The 19627-nt window shown below is 43.6% G+C and overlaps 1 protein-coding gene across 16 annotated transcripts in view; it reads right to left on the minus strand.

The window, feature by feature from the left end:
• The window catches only part of Kidins220 (kinase D interacting substrate 220), an 82114-nt gene that overhangs the window by 11069 nt on the left and 51418 nt on the right, over window positions 1-19627 (minus strand). For 6 of the 16 annotated variants that reach the window (XM_087199632.1, XM_013066889.3, XM_087199639.1 and 3 more), the window contains 3 exons: window positions 11073-11251; window positions 8674-8903; window positions 6105-6221 (listed from right to left, as the gene is read on the minus strand). In XM_087199632.1, coding sequence (XP_087055758.1) covers window positions 6105-6221; window positions 8674-8903; window positions 11073-11251 — 526 coding nt within the window. Of the gene's footprint in view, window positions 1-5402; window positions 5460-6104; window positions 6222-8673; window positions 8904-11072; window positions 11252-19627 lie in introns of all 16 variants that reach the window. The other 10 variants (XM_087199629.1, XM_087199635.1, XM_087199627.1 and 7 more) reach the window with 2 other exon arrangements.

Raw genomic sequence — 19627 nt, forward strand, 5'->3', positions numbered from 1 at the left:
AAACTCTACGCTCAAAATTCTTACTTTCTCTATTAAAGGAATAAACTGTACCACACAATCAATAAGAAAACTAGGTAGGTCAATTTTGCAGTGAAAATTCAATGCCCCTTCAACTTTTACAAGGCTAAATTTTTAAACCATTTAATAATGAGGCTTAATTACTTAAGACTACCATGTGATCATGTCATAAAATGAAATGCCTAGTCACATGCAGTTTATGTTTGGAAATACACTTGCACTTTGGGGATTGTTTCATTGGATGTATAGATCGTAACGGATGCCTTACAAGGCATTTCAAAAGCAAGGCCTTGAGAACCTCTCAGCCCAAGAAATCATAACTGTAACAGAGAAAAAAACCTACAGCCTATGATTAACATAACTATTTTAGTGATGCAGACTTTTCAAAGCTCTAATTCAAACAACCACTGCTGTTAATTATTATTAAATTGGTGGCAAATAGTCTTTCTTTTTTTTTTTTTCTTTCTTTTTTTTTTTTTGAGGCAGGATCTCCCTATGCAGTTGAGCCTGGGCTTGAACTCACTTGTAGCCCAGGTTGGCCTCAAACTTGCAATGATCCTCCTGCCTCAGCCTCTGGAGTGGTGGGATTACAGGCATTTGCCCCATACCTGAAAAATACTCTTAAAATGATTAAAATAGTGTAGAGACAAACTGATAACCCTGTATCAAAGTTAATTTACACCACTGTTTTAGTAGAACAAAAAGCAGGGTTTTGCTAGCCTAACACCAGATGTCTTAACAGAGCAGTACCTGGAGTATGTCACGGGAACCTTATTTCCTAGATTATCAATCTTATTATAAATAAATTTTAAACAGTAACTATATATGCATCCATGAAGACTTGCAAAAATATTTTTAAAACAGTGCTAATGAAATTACAGTTAGGGCCGGGGATTTAGCTCAGTGGTTTCACCAACTGCCTCGCAAGCTCAAGGTCCCGAGTTCAATCCCCGGGACCAAGAAAAAAAAAGAAATTACAGTTGACTTTAGGACTCCCTGAAACATAAGAGAAAGCTGTTGTTAACCTAGCTGGACAATACAACTGACTCTTCAAACTACCTGAGAAATAATAATCCTGTCAAAGTTGACAGATAGGGCTTAACACTGTATTTTACGGGCAATCTAAAAAAAAACACAAGTACTAAGCAACTACGATAAATGTGATTGGTTCTTTTGTAAACTTTTAATGGTATGCTTGACTTTCACAGATAAGAATACTGTAATTTCATTTCTGTGAACACAGCCCAGTCAATTTAGTTGACATTTATTAATTGTTTAGAGGGAAATGATTCCTTGATTGAAGTCTGGTACAAAGACTTGCAAGCAGGAAGTAATACAGTGTTTTCTTCTCCAAACTCAAACAGATCAATGAAAATACTACTAAAATGTTGCTTAGTATGTGGGGCCCAGACTGGCTGAAGCTGCTGCAGGTCCTCGGCCCAAGCCTCAGCCCAGTGGAACGCTAAGGCGCCCGGCCCCTTACCCTCGGCGTCTGTGACTTGTTCATACGAGTCTTCTCCTGAGCAGACAGAGGCAGCCTGGTTGGGCATACACTTACTTGAACACAGCTTACATGTTGTAAACCAGTGGTGGAAATAAAAATTCTCTACAGGTGAGCCCCTCTTTTTCACTGTTTTGTTGGTTTTTTTTGGTACCGGGGATAGAACTCGGGACCTTGCACTTGAGAGGCAGGCGCTGGAACCACTGAGCTAAATCCCCAGCCCTTTTTCACTTTTTACTTGGTCACTCCATTTAACTGGATCTTATTTAATGAAAAGCAAGACCTGCGTTAAGCCGATAGTTTTCATCAATTTCTCCAAATAAAGGCAAGAGCAGCCTGGAAATCACAACATTGGATTAATGCTGCCTTAGTGATTCTAAAATTCCTTACAACTAGACCCCTGCTAACCTCTGCTGTGTCGTTCCTGAAAAGCCACCTGAAGCTGGAGAGGCCCTGAGAAGGTGGGGACTGCAGGCTGCTGGCAACGCCATGGCCTTGGTGGTCACTATGGAGTGCTGCTCCTGCTCGGTCCCCTGCCTGGAGCTCCGCATCAGCCATGGCACCCAGGCATCAGTAGTGCTGGTGTGGGATGGGCTGGGGCTCGACAGAAGGCTGCGGGAGGGCCACGCTATTCCTTCCTTTGAAAACAAACCGCCAAGGGACAGACGCCGCCAGGAGCAGGAGACGTGCAGCTCTTCAGGGCAGCCCTTGGAGGTCGCAGCACAGAGTCAGTGTCACTGAGGGACCCTGGCCCCATACAGGCCCTCTGAGTGGTTCTTCCCTCCACGAGGGCACAGGGTTACCCAGATGACACTGCCGTGGAGCCAGAGCAATGTGGGGGTCAGACTCAGTGTGAGCTTCTGACACCCTAAAACCTTCATGGCTGACAGCCGGCTGCTGCCCGGAAGCTTTACTAGTAAGGGCAGTTACCCCAGATCTTGCATGCTAGGGGTCTACACACAGTAAAAACACACTAGCTCCCTGAAGACCACTCTGTACCTCAACACCCAGTTTACCGCAGGGATAGACTTCTCACAGCATGGTACAGCAGATCTGTTGCTGGTTTTTGTGATACTGGGGATTTCACCCAGGGCCTCCTCACTGAGCTATATCTCCAGCCCCATTCCATTCCATTCCATTCTTTAAAGACGGGGTCTTGCTAAGTGGCTAAGCTACTCAGGCTGGGCTCCAACTTGCAATTCTCTTGCCTCAGCCTCCCAGAGTTCTGGATTACAAGTATGCACCACCACACCTGACTCACCAGGTGTTGTAAGTGGATTCTTGCAGCTTGTAGGCTCCCCACAATAGCCACAGGAGGTGGCCACAAGATTACAGCAGGACAGTAAGCTAATTCTATGCAGTAAGGATTTCATACTGCATCTGTCTGCTTGTTTCCATTTCTCCTGCTGCAACTGTGCTATATATGGTCTCTGTGTGCCTACATCCAGGTAAATTCTAACTGTCCCCAGGAGCCTCAGGAAGGGAGACACCACAAGGTGGGGGCTAGGCCTACTCTCCTGGTTTTATGAAATGGAGTTCAGATTTAGACCTCATTCCTGAAAAAGAATTCTCTGCCTAGAAAAGCTGGGAAACACTAGTCCACCATATTGTGGGTCTAACTTATTTTTCCATTTTTAAAGAACTGGCGGGCCAGGGATTTAACTCAGTGGCACTGCACCTGCCTCCCAAGCACAGGTCCTCAGTTCCATCCCTGGCACCAAAAAAAAAAAAAAAGAAAAACAATTGGCATTTACTCTCCCTCAGTGATAAAATTTTAGGGGAAACTAGCGTGGACACATATTTTATAAGTCCTTTCCTTTGTGAAACACGTGGATGTATTATAACCGATCTGATCAATCCATGGCTAGACTTCATAAGCTATATAATCCTTACAATGTTAAATGAAAGAAAACTCAACTATTTTCCTAAGGCTCAGTCTTTTAAAGTTTGATCAGAAACTCCTGTGGTAAAAAAAGAAGACTCCACCTATTATTTAGAAAATACCATAGCTGGTTAACCCTTTTCAGTCTGGCTTTTTTCCCCCTTACATTATTCTTTATCTGTAATGACAATTTGCTCAAAAATGTTTGTTTAGCTCCTAAATTTTTTTTTCCTCAGTACCAGGGATCGAACTCTGGACCTTGTGCTTGCCAGGCAGACCCCGGCACCACTGAGCTAAATCCCCAGCCCTAGCTCCTGACCTATTATAGCAGCCTTTCTCATAAAAACTACATGCAGCGGACAGGTGACCAAGTGACAAGAGTCAGCCATCAGTCCTGCTGGAGAACACCTGGTGATGGTCACATGCATGAGTCCTTTGCATTTCCACTGCTGCTTTGGATTCAACATTGAACTATGTGTCTATGTAGACTAGTCTTGTACAAAACATATCTTACATGCTATGCCAGTGGTAAATTCTCAACAGCAAAGGAAGCCTGGTGAGCATCTAGTACGAACTACAGCAATTATTAAACTATATTTTAAAAGAACAACAAATCATATGGTTATTTTACTAAACAAAGGCACTAAAAGCAGGTAGAGGACTTTCATACGTTGTTACTGGGTGTCTAACATGGCTCAGGAACTGCATTATTTCCCCTTCCCCCCAAAACTCACTGCAAAACTGGCCTTTTCCAGTGGTCTCTGGAAGAAAAAAGCTACTATACCTTTTCTGTCGAGTGTTTGCCGACATTTTTGAGCACAGGAATGGCTACTGCTACAGTAGGTCTATATCACAAAAACCATGAACTTCCGCAAAGGATCTGATTTCCATCAAAATCTGCTGAGAAACTGTAGCTCCAAGAATGGCAGTACAGGGGCTGGGGATGTAGCTCAGCATTTGCCTACCATGCTTAAGGTTCTAGGTTCGATTCCCAGCTCCAGAAAAAAAAGAAAAAAAAAAAAAGAATGGTGGTACACACAGGAATTGTACTACGTTAAAAGTCACTCCTGTGTGGAGTGGTGATGACCCACAGAGATTCCCTACATGCTCAAACAATTTGGTTCTCTTCCTTTTTGCAGTGCTGGGAATAGAACCCAGGACCTCACACATGCTAGGCAAGTACTCGACCACTGAGCTACACCTCCAGCCCCTACAAAATTTTAAGGCTTGACACAAATATTTTTTACTAAGTATATGGTCTTGGATAATCACTGCCAAGTGACTTCCTCTATGGGTTTGTTTTTTTAAAGAAACCTAACTTAAAGTGTTAAGGAAATACAGTGATACCTCAGTTTACGAACTTCATTTGTTCTATGATTTTGGAAAAGATAGCTACATTGTGTTTGTGTGGGAAAGATGGCCGAGTTCGTGTTTGTCACCCAATGCAGAGTTTGCAAACAAAAACAAAATTTGGCCAAATGCTTCTGTTGCAATTGTTTGCAAACAAAAGCATCACCGAAATACAGTACCACTGTATAGATGTATGAAACTTCCTTCACATGCTGAACTTGCTCTGTCTAGAAATTTTATTTTAATAAACAGATAAAAGTACACTCCATCTAGCTCATGTCTTCTGTAGTCTCACAGGTGATTTTCCACATGTAGTGACAAGTACAAGCCTTATCAAAACAGTCAAAGATGAAAAGAGAGCTCAACCCTAAGGAACAAATACAGCTGCTTACTCCTCATGGCTGCTGAAAAAATTCCTTCCCTGTTGAAGAATAAAAGACCCATCCTACCCCACTGAAGAAGGGGAAAAGCAGGAGGAAATACAGGATAAAGTTAAGCATCCATTTCCGAATTAATCCACGAGCTCTAATGATTAGTAGTCGGCTATTCTATGCCTCAAGAGCTGTTAGTGAGCTGTGGCCATGGTGATTAGGGCAGCCGAGCTGCGAAGCCACGCACGCCAGCGTCCAGGCCGCAAGACTGCGCCGTTACCCTCGAGGAGTCTGTAGGGGAAGGAAGCCCCTCGGCAGCGTCCTCCTTGATAACTGCCTAGCGTGGGACAGGAGAGGGAGAGGGCAGGATGAGCCGGCTATGAAGATGAAGGGCAGAAGCACAGACCTCGCTGACCGAGGCACCGATGGGACTTCATGCCCCCTTTGAGGTATTTTAAAATTTCATTAAAATTCATCAATGGACTTTTTCATTGTCACTTGAACTCAAGTTTGTCATCAGGAACCCCTACTAAGGTATTAGGCACAAATGCATTTTGTTTTTAATACATTTGAATGATTTCCCCTTAACCTGTTTAATTTGTGCCATTAGACAGAAATGGTTTTCTTTCACTATACCCTCTATTATTTATACCACGGTGCTAATATATACATATATATTTCCTTTAAAGACATAGTAGAAATTAGCAGATGTAAAAGATTAGTTTTAAAAGTTTTGATAACGAGCACTGTATTACAAGCCAGAAATCTCTGCTTGTAAAAACTCAACATTTAGTCCTGAAACTGCTAGTCATTTTCCCTCCCCAGAAATTTACCAGTACATAGAATGAAATACATTTTATGTTAGTAATAACACTATTTATAAAATCAGTTGCACTTTTCTGCTCCGAAAGGGAAGTCACCCCATTTCCGATGCCGCCTGTGTTCATAAGACCAACATTCCAGTTCCCCTTGATATACTTACTAGGCCACTGCTCTGCTCTCTGAGAGGTAAACTTGTTTTTACAGATGGACGTGAGATGAGATGTTGGGAGCTGCCAGGGCAATACCTTGGCGTGTAAAGGTATGGGGCAAAGAATGGCTATGGAGAAACACGTAACAAAAAATGAACAATCACAGAAATCAAAGTGTCATGAGATTTAGCAAATGAAACTAACCAATCAAACACAACTCCAAAGTATTAATGCAAGTGACAAAATAAAAGAATAAAAACGTCTCCCTCGTACTTTATGAGATGTCAACCCAAATTTAAGACATATTATTCACATTCTTATATTCTTCACTTAACATAAGCTTTAAAAATAACAAGTAAAGTCTTACGCCTTACAGTCTGACACAAATGTATTTCACACTTTTAAGAAGTTTACAGGTTTTTCCTGTGTCGGGTCCTAAGTGATCTACATACGTTGCCTCACACTCTCTTTTATAAAAAAGATTAGAATCTTATATATTCCTTATTAGAATACTTTTCCCTTTAAAAAAAAAAACCTAAAAAGTCCCGAAAAGATTAGGATCATAGAACAACCCCAGCATGAATTCTGGGAACAGGGGCGTTCCATGTCCCCAAGTTTCCCGAGATCTGACACCAGTGTGCTCTGTACCCTAAGCACACACCCTATCTTTGAAAAGTACACAGAGACCTGTAACTGCAGCATCAGGTGATCGGGTCAGACACACAAATGCAAAGTCACTGCATTCCACTCCACCAGGGTCCATCTTCCCTTGCTGTCTTTACTCCTGACAGGGTAAGAGAACTATTCTTTTAAGGCTAAACATCCTCAATTAACAAAGGCAAAAACAGCAGAAAAATCACTAGGCTTAAAAATAAGAACATGTGAAATGTTTTAAAATTAATATAATTCCATTAAACCCAGCCTTCACACTAAGCTACATCCCAGCCTTTTTTATTTCTTATTTTTCAAACAGGGTCTCATTAAGTTGCCTAGGCTGGGCTTGAACATGTAATGCTTGCTCCTCCCTCAGCCTCCCAAGTGACTAGGGTTATAGATGTGCACTGCCAAACTTGGTAACACGACTGTTATTTTTGAAACCAGTGAACATAAGATCTCATTCAGCCTAGATGGTCTGGTAATTTTTTTTTTAAATAAACTTCTTAGTCTCAAAATTTCAACTGACAGCAGTTGACTCATTCTATGCAAAATCATATCAGATTTTAAGACTGGCAAATAAAAATCAGCATTTCATGTGCATTTCATGCCTACCACACAGTTCACTTTTTTTTTTTTTTTTGGTACCAGGGATTGAACTTGGGTCCTTGCGCTTGCGCAGCAGGCGCCAAAATCATTTGAGCTAAATCCCCTGCCCTACACAGTTCACTTTTATAAGGATAGAAATGCAGTATGAAACACCACTGTTCCACCTGTGTTTCCTTTTCTGACTGAATAGAAACAAGGAATAACATCCCCAGGGCCTTTAGAAAGAGCAGCCCTAACTACTGACATGGCCAGTATTTTTCAAAAGCTGCAAATTTAAGTTCTGGAGTTCCTTTTGGGCCACATTTATCATAAACTTCTCTTTCTTTTTTTTTGGTACCAGCGATCGAACTCGGGACCTTGTGCTTGAGAGGCAGGCACCGGAACCACTGAGCTAAATCCCTGGCCCTAAACTTCTCTTTCTTGCCAGCTCTATGAAATTTATTTAGGGAGGCAACTGGCTTCCATGAATACTGACATTTTCTTGAATTAGACTATATAGGGAGACAAAAAAAATCAGAAATTGCTACTGATCTCAAGAGTACAGGTCCAGGAAGCAACAAGCTGTGCCCACAACCTTTTTCTTACAAGAACTATTAGTGTTTAAGGTCAAAAATGAGAACAGACAGCTTGGGGCAACTAAAACCGGTAAGGCCTGGCTCCTCCTGATGACTGTGTTTTCCTCTAGAAAACTATGTATTTATATTGAGTAAGCAATTATACAGAACCGAAAGTAATTTGAAATAAAATTCTAAAAATGGACTATGGTGGTATTAATTGGCAATAATATCTGAGCCTTACAAGAAGTATTTTCCATTATTCTCTCGCATTTAAGACAAAATTAAGTACAGGAACAATGAACTACTACAGGAATTTCATTCAGTTGGTCATTGCTGTAAATGCCAATATAAGTTATTTTACAAGGTATACCAAAAAAGATAAACACGTTCTTTTTTTATTTTTGCCCTGGTACCAGGGATCAACTCAGGACCTTGTGCTTGCGAGGCAGGCACAGCACCACTGAGGTAAGCCCCAGCCCCAGAAACAGATTCTTTTAAAGCAATGGATAGTCACGGATGACCTTGCAGTTTACTTTCTTACCAAGAAAATAAAAATTACAAGCTAATATTCAGATTCTTTCGAGATCTAGAGCATACAAAAATGCAAAATAAATCTTTTGATTTTCAAAAAGCACATTTTACATTTAGATATTACCTTTTACCTAAAGTCAAAGTTCGGTTTAAAAACAGAATCTGCAGCAGAGGACTCGTGTGATTCCCTGGAAGAAACTGCTGGCCGTGAGGAGGCCCTTCTGCTTACCCTGTTGTAGAATGGGTGCTGGGGGCCCGTCATGCCGCTGTAGTAGCTGCTGTGGGGCTGCGGGGACACCACCCCGCCTGCGAATGGCCCATTGAAGGATGTGGAGGAGGAGCAGACGGAGGGGGGCTGGCTGCATCCCGACGGTGCTCGAGGAGGAGGAGCTTCGTGCAGGGGCAGGGGCGGGTAGGCCAGTCCTCCGATGTTGATCTGCTCCCTGGCAGCGCGGACGTCTGCACAAGTCCACCAGACCCAGGACGAAGAAGCCGAGGACACAAGCGTTAGTCCAACCCACTCCCTGCCCGATGTGGGACGGGGCCCTCTCTACAGAGACGACTGATCCAAGAGGACAGGAATCTGGACTACTCCATCTGAACCCGAGTTCAAGAAGCCCAATTGTTGTGCACAAAAGCTTTTGTCACCATCTGATAAGCCACAATATCTGGACTTTTCTCCTTAGTTATCCGCCTTATTAATTATTCTGGTTTTTTTTTTTTTGGTTGCAGGGATCAAACTCAGGACCTTGTGCTTGCTAGGCAGGCGTGGCACCACTGAGCTACATCCCTGGCCCCTAATTATTCTGACTTTTAAAAGATATGTGGTGCGCTAACAATCCTTATGCCTCATCAGGGGTTACCAACCCCCAGGGACTCAGCATGGACAAATACTAACTCATACAAGGTTAGCTAAGACTATTGGTGATCAAACTAGAAGGCTCCTCCACCTCCAAGGGACAGATCCCAGGCAGGAAATAACCTCGGACGCCAGTCTTGTCACAGGTGCCCTCGCAGAGCATGCAGGCCCTGTTTATGATTTAACTTCCATGGTACTGGAGGCCGAACCCAGGGCCTTGTGCATGCTTGGCAAGTGCTTCACTGCTGAGCTCCACACCATGCCTTGTATGTGACACACAATGACTGCTGATATGCACAGGGCTCAGTGTGCTACTCTGCTGCATCCGCACACTGCAGTGACACTCTCGGGGGACGCTGCCATATGCATTTCTCCACTGGTGACTACAGGCCCTGGCTGTGTAATGGAGGCAAGAACTCCCTCTTCCTGTCTAAGCATGACCCCACCAGGCCCAGCCCCTTCTGTCCGGCAAGCACTGTCCTACTCCCCGCTGCAGAACGGCTCCACGAACGTCCCCTCAGACCTGCCCTTGTGTTCCTCTTTTCACCTTCTCATCCTGCCAAACTGGTCTGAGGTGACCTTTTCCTAACTTTTGGAAAACTCCAGGGTGGGCCAGCAGAGCCACATCATGAGGAAGGCCTGGCCATGGCTGTGTCTCCATGCACCCCAGAGCCTTGGGCGGTCACAGGTGGGGCTTTTCAGGGGTGGCTAGGTCTGGCGTGTGTGATTCTGGGGGTAAGGGTGTGTGGTTACTGACTGGGCTGGCACAGATCTGGGTGTGGATAATGGGAAGCCCACCCTGGGTGTGGGTGCCACCGCCCTCAGGGGGTGCAGCCTGGATAGAATATAGGAGACAGAGAGAGGGCTGCTGCCGTCGCTGCTGCTTGCTGCCTCACTGTGGCTGCCTCCAGCCTACCTGCTTGCAGTGCACTGTCTCTCCTCTGCAAGGCCCCTCTGCCAGGCCGCTGGCCTTGGAGCCGCTGATTATGGCTGAAACCTGTACAGACTAAGTCAAATAAAGCTCTCCACCTTGAGCTGTTGGTGTTAGGCACTGTGTCTAACCGATGGGCACTGCAGGGTGGGTGCTGTGCACAGTGGTGGCTCAAGAACTTCCCTTCCTGGCCCCAAGTGGAGTCGCTTCCTCCAGCTCCAGTCTCCTCCTCAAGTTAAAAACTGAGACACTCATGAAGACTTCCTCCCTCCTCTGGAGAAAGACAAGAAAGCTGTAAGGGACTGTCATCCCAGAGTCACTGTCATATGTCTTTTTGTTTGTTTGTTTGTTGGTACTGGGGATTGAACTCAGGTCCTTGCGCTTGTGCAGCAGGCAGTGAAACCACTGAGCTAAATCCCTGGCTGTCATATGTTAAAAGCAATCAGATTCCCAAGTTCCAAAGACCTTGGGGGCAGGGTGGGAAGTGAACACATGACTTTCTTTTTTGGTGGTCGCACTGGGTGTTGAACCCAGGGCCTTTGGACTGAGCTACATTTCCAGCCCGTTTTTTTTTTTTTTTGAGACAGGGTCTCCCTAAGTCACTAATTCGTCCAGGCTAGGTTCAAACTTGTGATCCTCCTGCCTCAGCCTCCCTGAGTGCTGGGATTACAGGTGTGCTTTCACCACCCCAGCTAACATTTTCTTAACATTCCCAAACTCCTATATTTTATTTATTCTCCTGTGTGGTACTCAGCTCAGACATCTTGACTTTTCATGGAGCAGAAAAAACTTTCTGAGGACTTCAGACAGTCAAAATCAAGTGTGCCCTAACACCCACCTGCAATAATCTCCCGGAGCTTGGGGTCCAGGTTCACGGTGCACGGCAGGAAGGTTTTCACATCTCGAGCTACAAGAACGGGGGTCCTTGAAGACAAAAACACTTCGAAATTCCTTATGTCTCCATCAATTTCAAGCAGTGGCTCAACATCTTTAGTTGTTGGAATATTCTTTGATATCCTTCAAACAAGAAAGGCAAAAGGTCATTCGTGTCACTATGAGAAAGTCTAATTCTATACAACCTAAAACTTGTTACTTGCACAAACAGCACATTATATACCTTACTTTCATTTTTAAAAACTGTTTAAAGAAAAGAAATCCAAGTAAGTGGTATAGTTACAAGATGACCACAGTAACAGTGAGTGAAGTCAGGGGAGGACTTGTTCTGGGAAAGGAAGGAAAGAAAGTAACATAATGGGAGACACGAGTTTTCAACGGACCAAGGAAGACAGTGGGCTCCAGAGAGATGAAACCCCTGCTCAGCTGGGCGTGGTAGCGCACACCTCTTATCCCAGCACTTAAGAGGCTGAAACTGGAGGACTGCCATGAGTGAAGGGCCAGTCTGGGCTACAGAGCAAGACCCTGTTTCAAAAACAAAAACAAAAACAAAACCTGCCCAAAATCACACCCCTTGGGAGACTTTGGTTCTGGACCCCATGATTTAATAGAATACTATGGCTCTTTCTTTTACAGAAAAACTAAGAACTTTAAGTAAATTATAAAAACTAGAAAACTATTAGGACAGGCTTCTTTTTCTTCTTTTTTTGCAGTGCTAGGAACAAACCCAGGCAAGTGCTCTACCACTAAGCTATACACCCAGCTCAGGCTTTTTCTTTTTAAAAAACGGTTTTATCTAGGCATGGCGGTACACATCTGTAATCTCAGCACTCTGGGAGGTTGTGGCAGGAGGACCGCAAGTTTGAGCCCAGCCTGAGCCTGTCTTGAACAAAGACCCTGTCTCAATATAAAAACAATTTAAAAAAGAAAAAGAGCTGTGAATATAGCTCAATGCAAAGGTCCTGGGTTAAATCCTCAGTACCAAAAAGAAAAGGTTTATTTTTGTTATGGAAGGATACAGGAAATACAGAAAAGCAGACTGGGAAAAAAACCACGTATATTTTACTAATCACACAATAATTACTAACTTATCACTTGGTCTTTTATTATGTGGAATTTCTTACATAGTTGATTTCAAACAAACAATTTTGCATCAGGCAGAGGTTCTTGAACGCAGAAACAGTAGTCCTTATTTGTTAAAGGCACTATCAGGACTGTGACCACTGCTCAGCGGTGGAAGTGGTCCATGGAGACAAGGCCAGCAGCTCCGCGTGGGATGCCAGGTACTTGCCTGCCACTCAAGAGGCCACATATGAGGTGCACTGGAGAGAGAATGGGAACCCAGGGAGACACTGCAAGATAGGAGGGCAAAAACCTCCCAACTGCTAACAGCGGAATGAGGAAAAAGGCCTGGTCCCCACACACTGCTTTGGGACTCAGCAGTGGACAAGAATGAGCGACAGATATAGGTCATCAGAAACTACGCCGAGGAAACAGCTAGCCAAGAGTGAGCGCACAGGTGTTCTGTCATTGTTCTGTGGTACTGGGGTTGAACCCAGGGCTTCTCACAGAGCTAGAGTCCCAGCCCTTTATTACCCCAAGACGAGACTTGGGCTGGGCTCGAATTTTGGATCCTCCTGCCTCAGCCTCTCAAGCAGCTGGGATTACAGCTGTGTGCCAATGTGCACAGAGAGTTGTTTTCATTTTGCAAACAGCAGGTCAAGCTTCTCTGTGCCAGTGTGGAGGTGGCAGCAGGCGGGGGGTGGTGGTGGTGGTGTGTGTTCTCAAACACCAGGGAGAGACTTCCGGAAGCCATGGCTGACCGTGCTGACCATGGGCAGATACCTGTGAACACCAAACCTAGGGCAGTGTGTGACTGGACATGGCGGCCTACTGGGGGGTTTAGTGTTCCTCAGATCATGGCTTGAAAGTCACCAGATGGAACACCAGGCTGTACTGAGTGAGTACAGCTTCAGAGAAGCCCTCCGAAGAGAAGCGGGAACCTCACTCTGATACAAGTGACCACCTGGATTTCCTTGGGGCTAGCACTTTTCTGCTCAGACTCCACTTGACTAGTAGCCAAATATTAAAAGTCATCTAAGGGAAAATCCAGAGAACAAAATTAGCAAACAAGGAAAGAATAGCATGTTAGTGAGGAGAGAAAGATAGCAATTTGGACTTGATGCATTTCACAGACTCACACACGCCCAGAACAGAAATGCTCTCTGAAATAGGATGACTTTTAATAAAGTAAAACAGCATTCAGACTGATTATTAAATGTATTTAAAATGAAACAGAAAACCTGGAGAATGACTGCACTGGACTGTGTGCTCAAGTGGCCAGAATCTCAGAACTGAAACAGTTAAAAAGGTAGTTCGTCTATTTGAGGAGTCTCTCACATCACACAAAAGAAGAAAGGGCAGAAAGATTTAGATAAAAACACACAGCTGACGAGTCACATGAAACAAATTAACTGCGAGTTAATTCCAGTGCGCCTGAGCCTGAATGCGAACAGTGTTCTCAACAATGCTGCCATTCAGGAGCAGCAGCGGCTCCTCTCCAGGCTGCGGGCCGCGCTAACCTTCTGAGCTGGGCACACAACTCCTCTGCTAAGGAGGTATTTATGTACAGAATAATCTTTTGGCAGTGGGCCATCAAAATCATATGCGGCCATTATTTCTCGGATTCTTCCAAAGGTTAGCATTTAAAGAACTTAAGTAACTTCACTTTTCATTTAAGAGTGAATTTCCATTTCCAGTACTATGAATCATGTGAATTAAAGCTGCCAGCAGTTAAATGGCCCACAGAGAGCATTTTAAAGCCTCAGGCATCAATGAGCTCCTCGATGGTTTTAGCTCGATTCCTTCCATGCCACTAACCCACAAGCACTTGTTAATGCCAACATCAGGGCAAGTTAAAGCATTTTGATCACAAATGCCAGTGGCTTATATAAAGTTCGTATTGACTCCCTGGCAGAAATTATATAAGCCATTCACAGCACATCTATTCAAGATGAAAGTTTAAATTACATAGAAGAAATTTCTATTTTAAATTAAAATATAAGCAAGTTTTTAAAGCATAATTTGTGAAGAAGGCATTACTTATACTTTTTCTGAAGGCAGCTTCTTAACAATGTCATTACTTAATAGGAGGTCACAAACTAAGATAAATTCTTGCTCCCTCCCTCTTCTCTCTCCCTGTGTGTGCACGTGTACTGCTAGACATTGAACCCAGGCTTTACACATGTTACACAAGCTGTCAGGGCGACACTCCTAGCCCAAATTTTCTTTGGAATTTTATTGCAGTGAAACAAACAGAACATCTAGGAATGTCTCAAGTACTTTCTCTCACCGCTGGCTCATTTACTGAGTATCTCTTCTGCACAAAATGCTATGGAGATTCTAGGTGGTGGAGGGAACACAGAAAAAATCCATTCAGCACAGCAGCCTGAGTCAGAAGCAACAGAGGGCCAGGGATTTAGCTCAGTGGTGCAGCTGCCTGTCTCGCAAGTGCAAGGTCACAAGTTCGATCCCCAGTACCAAAAAAAAAGAAGCAAAAGATAACAAGAAACTCATATGCACCCCACTACTGCCTCTGAAGGTAGCCCCAAACCGGAGACACTCAGGAGCTGACCCCACTTTCCCCTTCTGCTCTCTCCTCATTATTCCCACCGTCCCCTGAACGGCACAATCTCCCCCCGCTCAGGAAGTCCCTTGAGGGCAGTGCTCCCTATACTCATACTCAAGAGCACTTCTCTCCTGCAAATCAAACTGGAAGTCACTCACTCCTTACTGTCTAGCGCCCCCTGCAGACCCTCCATCGTATCAAGTCAGGGATAAGCCGGGTTCGTCACTGCTGTATCCCCCCGTGCCCAGAAGAGAACACTGGCACAACACTGTTGTTCAAGAAGTATCTGCAGAGCAAATGAATTACATACACAAAATGTGTTCTCCCTAAGGAACTCTATTCTCATAGAATAAAATAATTGCCACGTTATCCTTTCTGATATCGACAGAGCCCTGTGCTTGCTTAGGAAGGTGTAAGCTGGTCCTTGTTGGGTTCATCTTTGTACGTGATGTGTGGTAGGCAGGGTTCCACTCCCATTCTTTTTTCCACATGAAAATCTGGTTGTCCCAGCACGAGCTGTGGGAAAGGTTGTTCTTTCTTTCCCCACTGAACGGATCTGGCAGTCTTGTCAAAAGTTCAACTAGCCATAGGGGCTTGGATTTCTGGACTCCCAATTCTATTCTTATTCTCCCTGTCTACACATCCATCTTTATGGCACTACCACACTGTTTTGACTACCACAGCTTTGTAATTGGGTTTTAAATTTGGAAAGTGTGGGCCTTCCAATTTTGCTCATTTTTCAAAACTCTTTTGGTTATTTGAGGTATACCTTGCAATTTCCTATGAATGTGAATATCAGCTTTCTGTTTCTGCAAAAAGAAAAAAAGGCTACCAGAATTTTGATAGAGATTGCATTGAATCTGTAGATCACTTTGGGTGGTACTGATAACCTAACACACACTTCATTTTTCTTACTCACAAACATGGAATGTCTTTTCATTTATTTAGATCACCTTTAATTAACCCTTGGCTAATTTATTCCTAGGTATCTTATTTTTTTAGATGCTCTTGTACATAAAAATGCTGCAGCCAAAGACACTGGTCTTGTGAGGCAGGGAAATGAGGGGTTGAGACCCTAAAGCACAGAAAGGCCCCTAGTTCCCCTGCTTCTCTGATGGAGACTGTCACATTCACTTTGGGAACAGTCAGGTGCATGCCTGAGATCCCAGCACTCGGGAGGCTGAGGCAGAAAGACTGCCGTGAGTTCAGGCCAGCTACATAGTGAGTTCAAAGCCAAACTGAACCACATAGCAAGACCCTGCCTCAAAGAAAATAAAAAAGCAAAACAAAACTATTATACACATTTTCCACGTTTTCACCTTAGAGACTTTCCATTAAATACATTTGTGAGAAAAGTGATTTCTAAGAATACAATGCCTCCATGAAATGCAACCTGGCTGTATTTTGAACAAAATAACAATTATTTTCAGTGCTGGGGATCAAATCCAGAGCTTTGTACATGATAAGTGAGTGCTCTGTTACTGGGTTAGCCCTCAGCCCCAAGAACACAACATTTATTTATGGGAGTGACTTTCCTTATACCCACACTTGGGGATCTTAAGTAACTTAGACTAAACTTTAGACTAAAGGTCTGACTACAAAGCAACGAGATTCTTTTTGGTACCGGGGATCGAACTTGGGTCCTTGCGCTTGCTCAACAGGTGGCGAAACCACTGAGCTAAATCCCCGGGCCGAGATTCATTTTTTAAAAGATACAACCAATGAAATGCTTGGTCACTATAAACTGGGGTGACATGGCACCAGCCCTCTAATGCACTCTCTGGACTCCAGACCCCTTAGTTCACAAGCGCCAGTGCTGACTTCTAAGTAGGGATCCACAGCTGCTCCCCACCTCACCGTTAGGGCAACACTGTCCTCTCCCCAGCAAGAAGGGAGGGGAAGCCCTGGGCCATACAGACACCAGGATGTTGCCCTGCCACGTCCAGGAACTCTGTCGCTGGTGTAGAAATGAGACACCTGCAGCCCCTGGGCATTAAGGCTGAGTGTTGGCAACTGCAGGGGTCAGAAAGGTCCTCAAACCAGAGAGGGCAAAAAACAGGCAGCTCAAAGAGGTAATGCCCAGGCTAAACCAATGTTGATGAGGCCCTGACTCCACTCATGTGTATTATGTTAAAGGAGGGTACACTCGGGGGCTAGGTCTCCTTTCTTATGTAAATTCTCAGAAAAGTGTACCTTTACAGGTAACAAAGACCAGAAAGAGTAGCTGAAGCTCCCTTTGGAAGCACTCATGCGATTTTAACTCAAACCCTGAGATGCCTCCTCCTGCACCGGGACACAATGCAGAGCGGGGCCTGGTCTGCCAGCCCAGGGCCCAGTTCACATGGCCCACACAGGGCCCCAAATCCCTCACCTCACGACTTACATGTTTTGAACTCCTCAGAATATAATCACAAAGAATGTTGCTACATATATTATATGGAACACACTGAAGATCAACAAACACGGGTTGCTGCTAATAAGTCACCCTGGAGTTTCCTTTCCAGTACTATGGAATGAACCCAGGCCCTTCCCACTGAGCTACACTTCCAGCCCTCTTTTATTTTTTATTTTGAGACAGAGTTTCACTAAGTCACTAACTTGCCCAGGCTGGGCTCGAATTTGTGAGCCTCTTGCCCCAGCCTCTCCGAGTGCTGGGATGACAGCTGTGTGTCAACATGCCCAAGGTTTTTGATTCTTGAGTTTCAATTGCTGTGGACTTTGAAATAAAGCCTCTCTCCAACTTCATGACCATATATAGATCCATCCATCCATAAACCCAGACCTGTACTTTTGTGTTCACACAGTGCTGCAGCCAAGTGCACAGCTGCAGGCGGCAGAGGCTGCGTGCAGGGCTCATATGGGGAGCTGCGGCCCACCCTCCCAGGAGTCTCGAGAAGGGGCCCAAGGCACACTGCTGGCCACTGACCCACACTCAGCCCTCATGTGAGGTGCAAACACTCGGCTGCTGTACAGAAGAACCTGCATTGCCAACCTCTGCGTCTATTTATGCCGGAGGACTTTCTCGGGATACTGCTACCACTCCCGGAAGAGGACTGCAACAATCACTACACCTCTTCAATTTTTAACATTCTTCAAACAGTGTAGCTTTCTCACAGACTGCATTCAAGAATGTTATAATTTGAGTGGATTAATTTACACGAATTTGGCTTTGTTTACTGGAATTCTACAAAGGATTTCGGTTGGAGAAAGAGTTTCCACTGGGGAGAAAGTCTAAGACTTGGCACATGACCCACTCAGTGTGAAAACTGTATCTTCATTAAAAAGCACAGTCTGTTGGCGTCAAAGCCTTAGACTATGACAGCATATTTTTAAATATTCAGATGAAAGTAAAAGAGCTCAAATTTTTATAGCTGTTTGAGGCAACACTAATCATGCCATGAGTTTCTCCCGAGAGATGTGCCCTCCATCATATTTATCACTTGTACAGAAGGAAGCACTGTGCAATAAAACTGAGTAACAGCCACAGGGAAGAGACGCTCTGAACTCAAAAGTCGACCTGTGAGTATGTTTCAAATTAAAATAAAAACTTTTTTACACAAGTTATCTTAAAAGATTTAATCTTGAATAAATACAGAGCCTAACTTGTTTAGTATTTAATAACTTAAATCTAAATTTGCAAGAAAATCATTTTTTAAACTAGCCTTTTTTTCATATCTACCTACCTAGTTCCCAAAAGCTAATTTAAAATAATTTTAGGAGAGGGCTGGAGTGTAACTCAGCTGTAAAGGGCCCAGGAAAAAGTTTCCACCAAGGGTAAAAGTAGAAAATGTATTTAGAAGATGAAGAGGACAAAGACAATGAAGAAGATTTATTTTAAGAGAAAAAGACAGCAGTAAACTTAAAAACTATGCAATGATTAGGTAACAATTCATTTGCCCATGTCAGTCTTTATAAATATCCAGCACAGCCATTTTTTTAAAAAGAATGAAATGGAAAGTCAACCCCCAATTAAACTGTTTTCCCACTGTTTTTCTGCAATGGAACAAAAAAGCAGACAGCACAGACTCCACTGTCTCTCCCAGCCAAATACGCCATGATGTTCCCAGGGCAACACCCCACCTGCGGGCTTCCGGGACACAGCAAGGTCCACATCAGCACTTCACCTGACCTCACATCTTCATTAGCTGGCACTCTGTTACACATTACTTTTGTTTTTTTCTTGCATCTTTAAAAGCCTTAAAATACACTGATTTGAAATTCTAAGATCACAAACCTTCACTGAAAAATTAACTTCAAGAAAAAAAATCAGCCACCTGATCTCTAAAGGCTTATTTAATTTGGGGGATAAATCTGAATCCTTCAATAATCAGATTTGATAAAAATATACAAATACACAAGATATTCTGTATTATAAACTATAAACCTGTGTATGTAACGATTTTTTTTACAGACCAAATGGTTTTATATTCTAAAACATATTTCAAAAAAACTGACTTTGGTATTTACAAACGGTCTTGCTTAATATGAGTTTTTCAAGGTTGAAGTTAAAAATATATAAGTTTGAAATACCTAAGATTCTTTTTGGGTTCTATGTTAGTATAAAACACTGAAAATGACACAATGAGTTTAACTTCTGAGAAAATATTTTAAAAAATCAATTTCAGGGCCGGGGATTTAGCTCAGTGGTTCTGCCACCTGCCTCGAAAGCATAAGGACCAGAGTTCGATCCCTGGTACCTAAATAAATAATAAAAAATCAATTTCATCCTATGAAAAGCAAAAGGAGAGCTATTGAAAAGCCACCTAGAAGAAAATTACAGTCCTTAACAGACATAAAAACAGTGCAAAGCTCACCAGAGGCACAGCTGTTAAAGAGCCAAATGTCACCAATGCGGCTGCTGACACACTCTG

This window comes from Heterocephalus glaber, unplaced genomic scaffold (assembly GCF_053883595.1).
Source record: "Heterocephalus glaber isolate CG9 unplaced genomic scaffold, H.glaber_assembly_v1.0 deba00001724, whole genome shotgun sequence".
Classification (NCBI taxonomy): Eukaryota; Metazoa; Chordata; class Mammalia; order Rodentia; family Bathyergidae; genus Heterocephalus; species Heterocephalus glaber.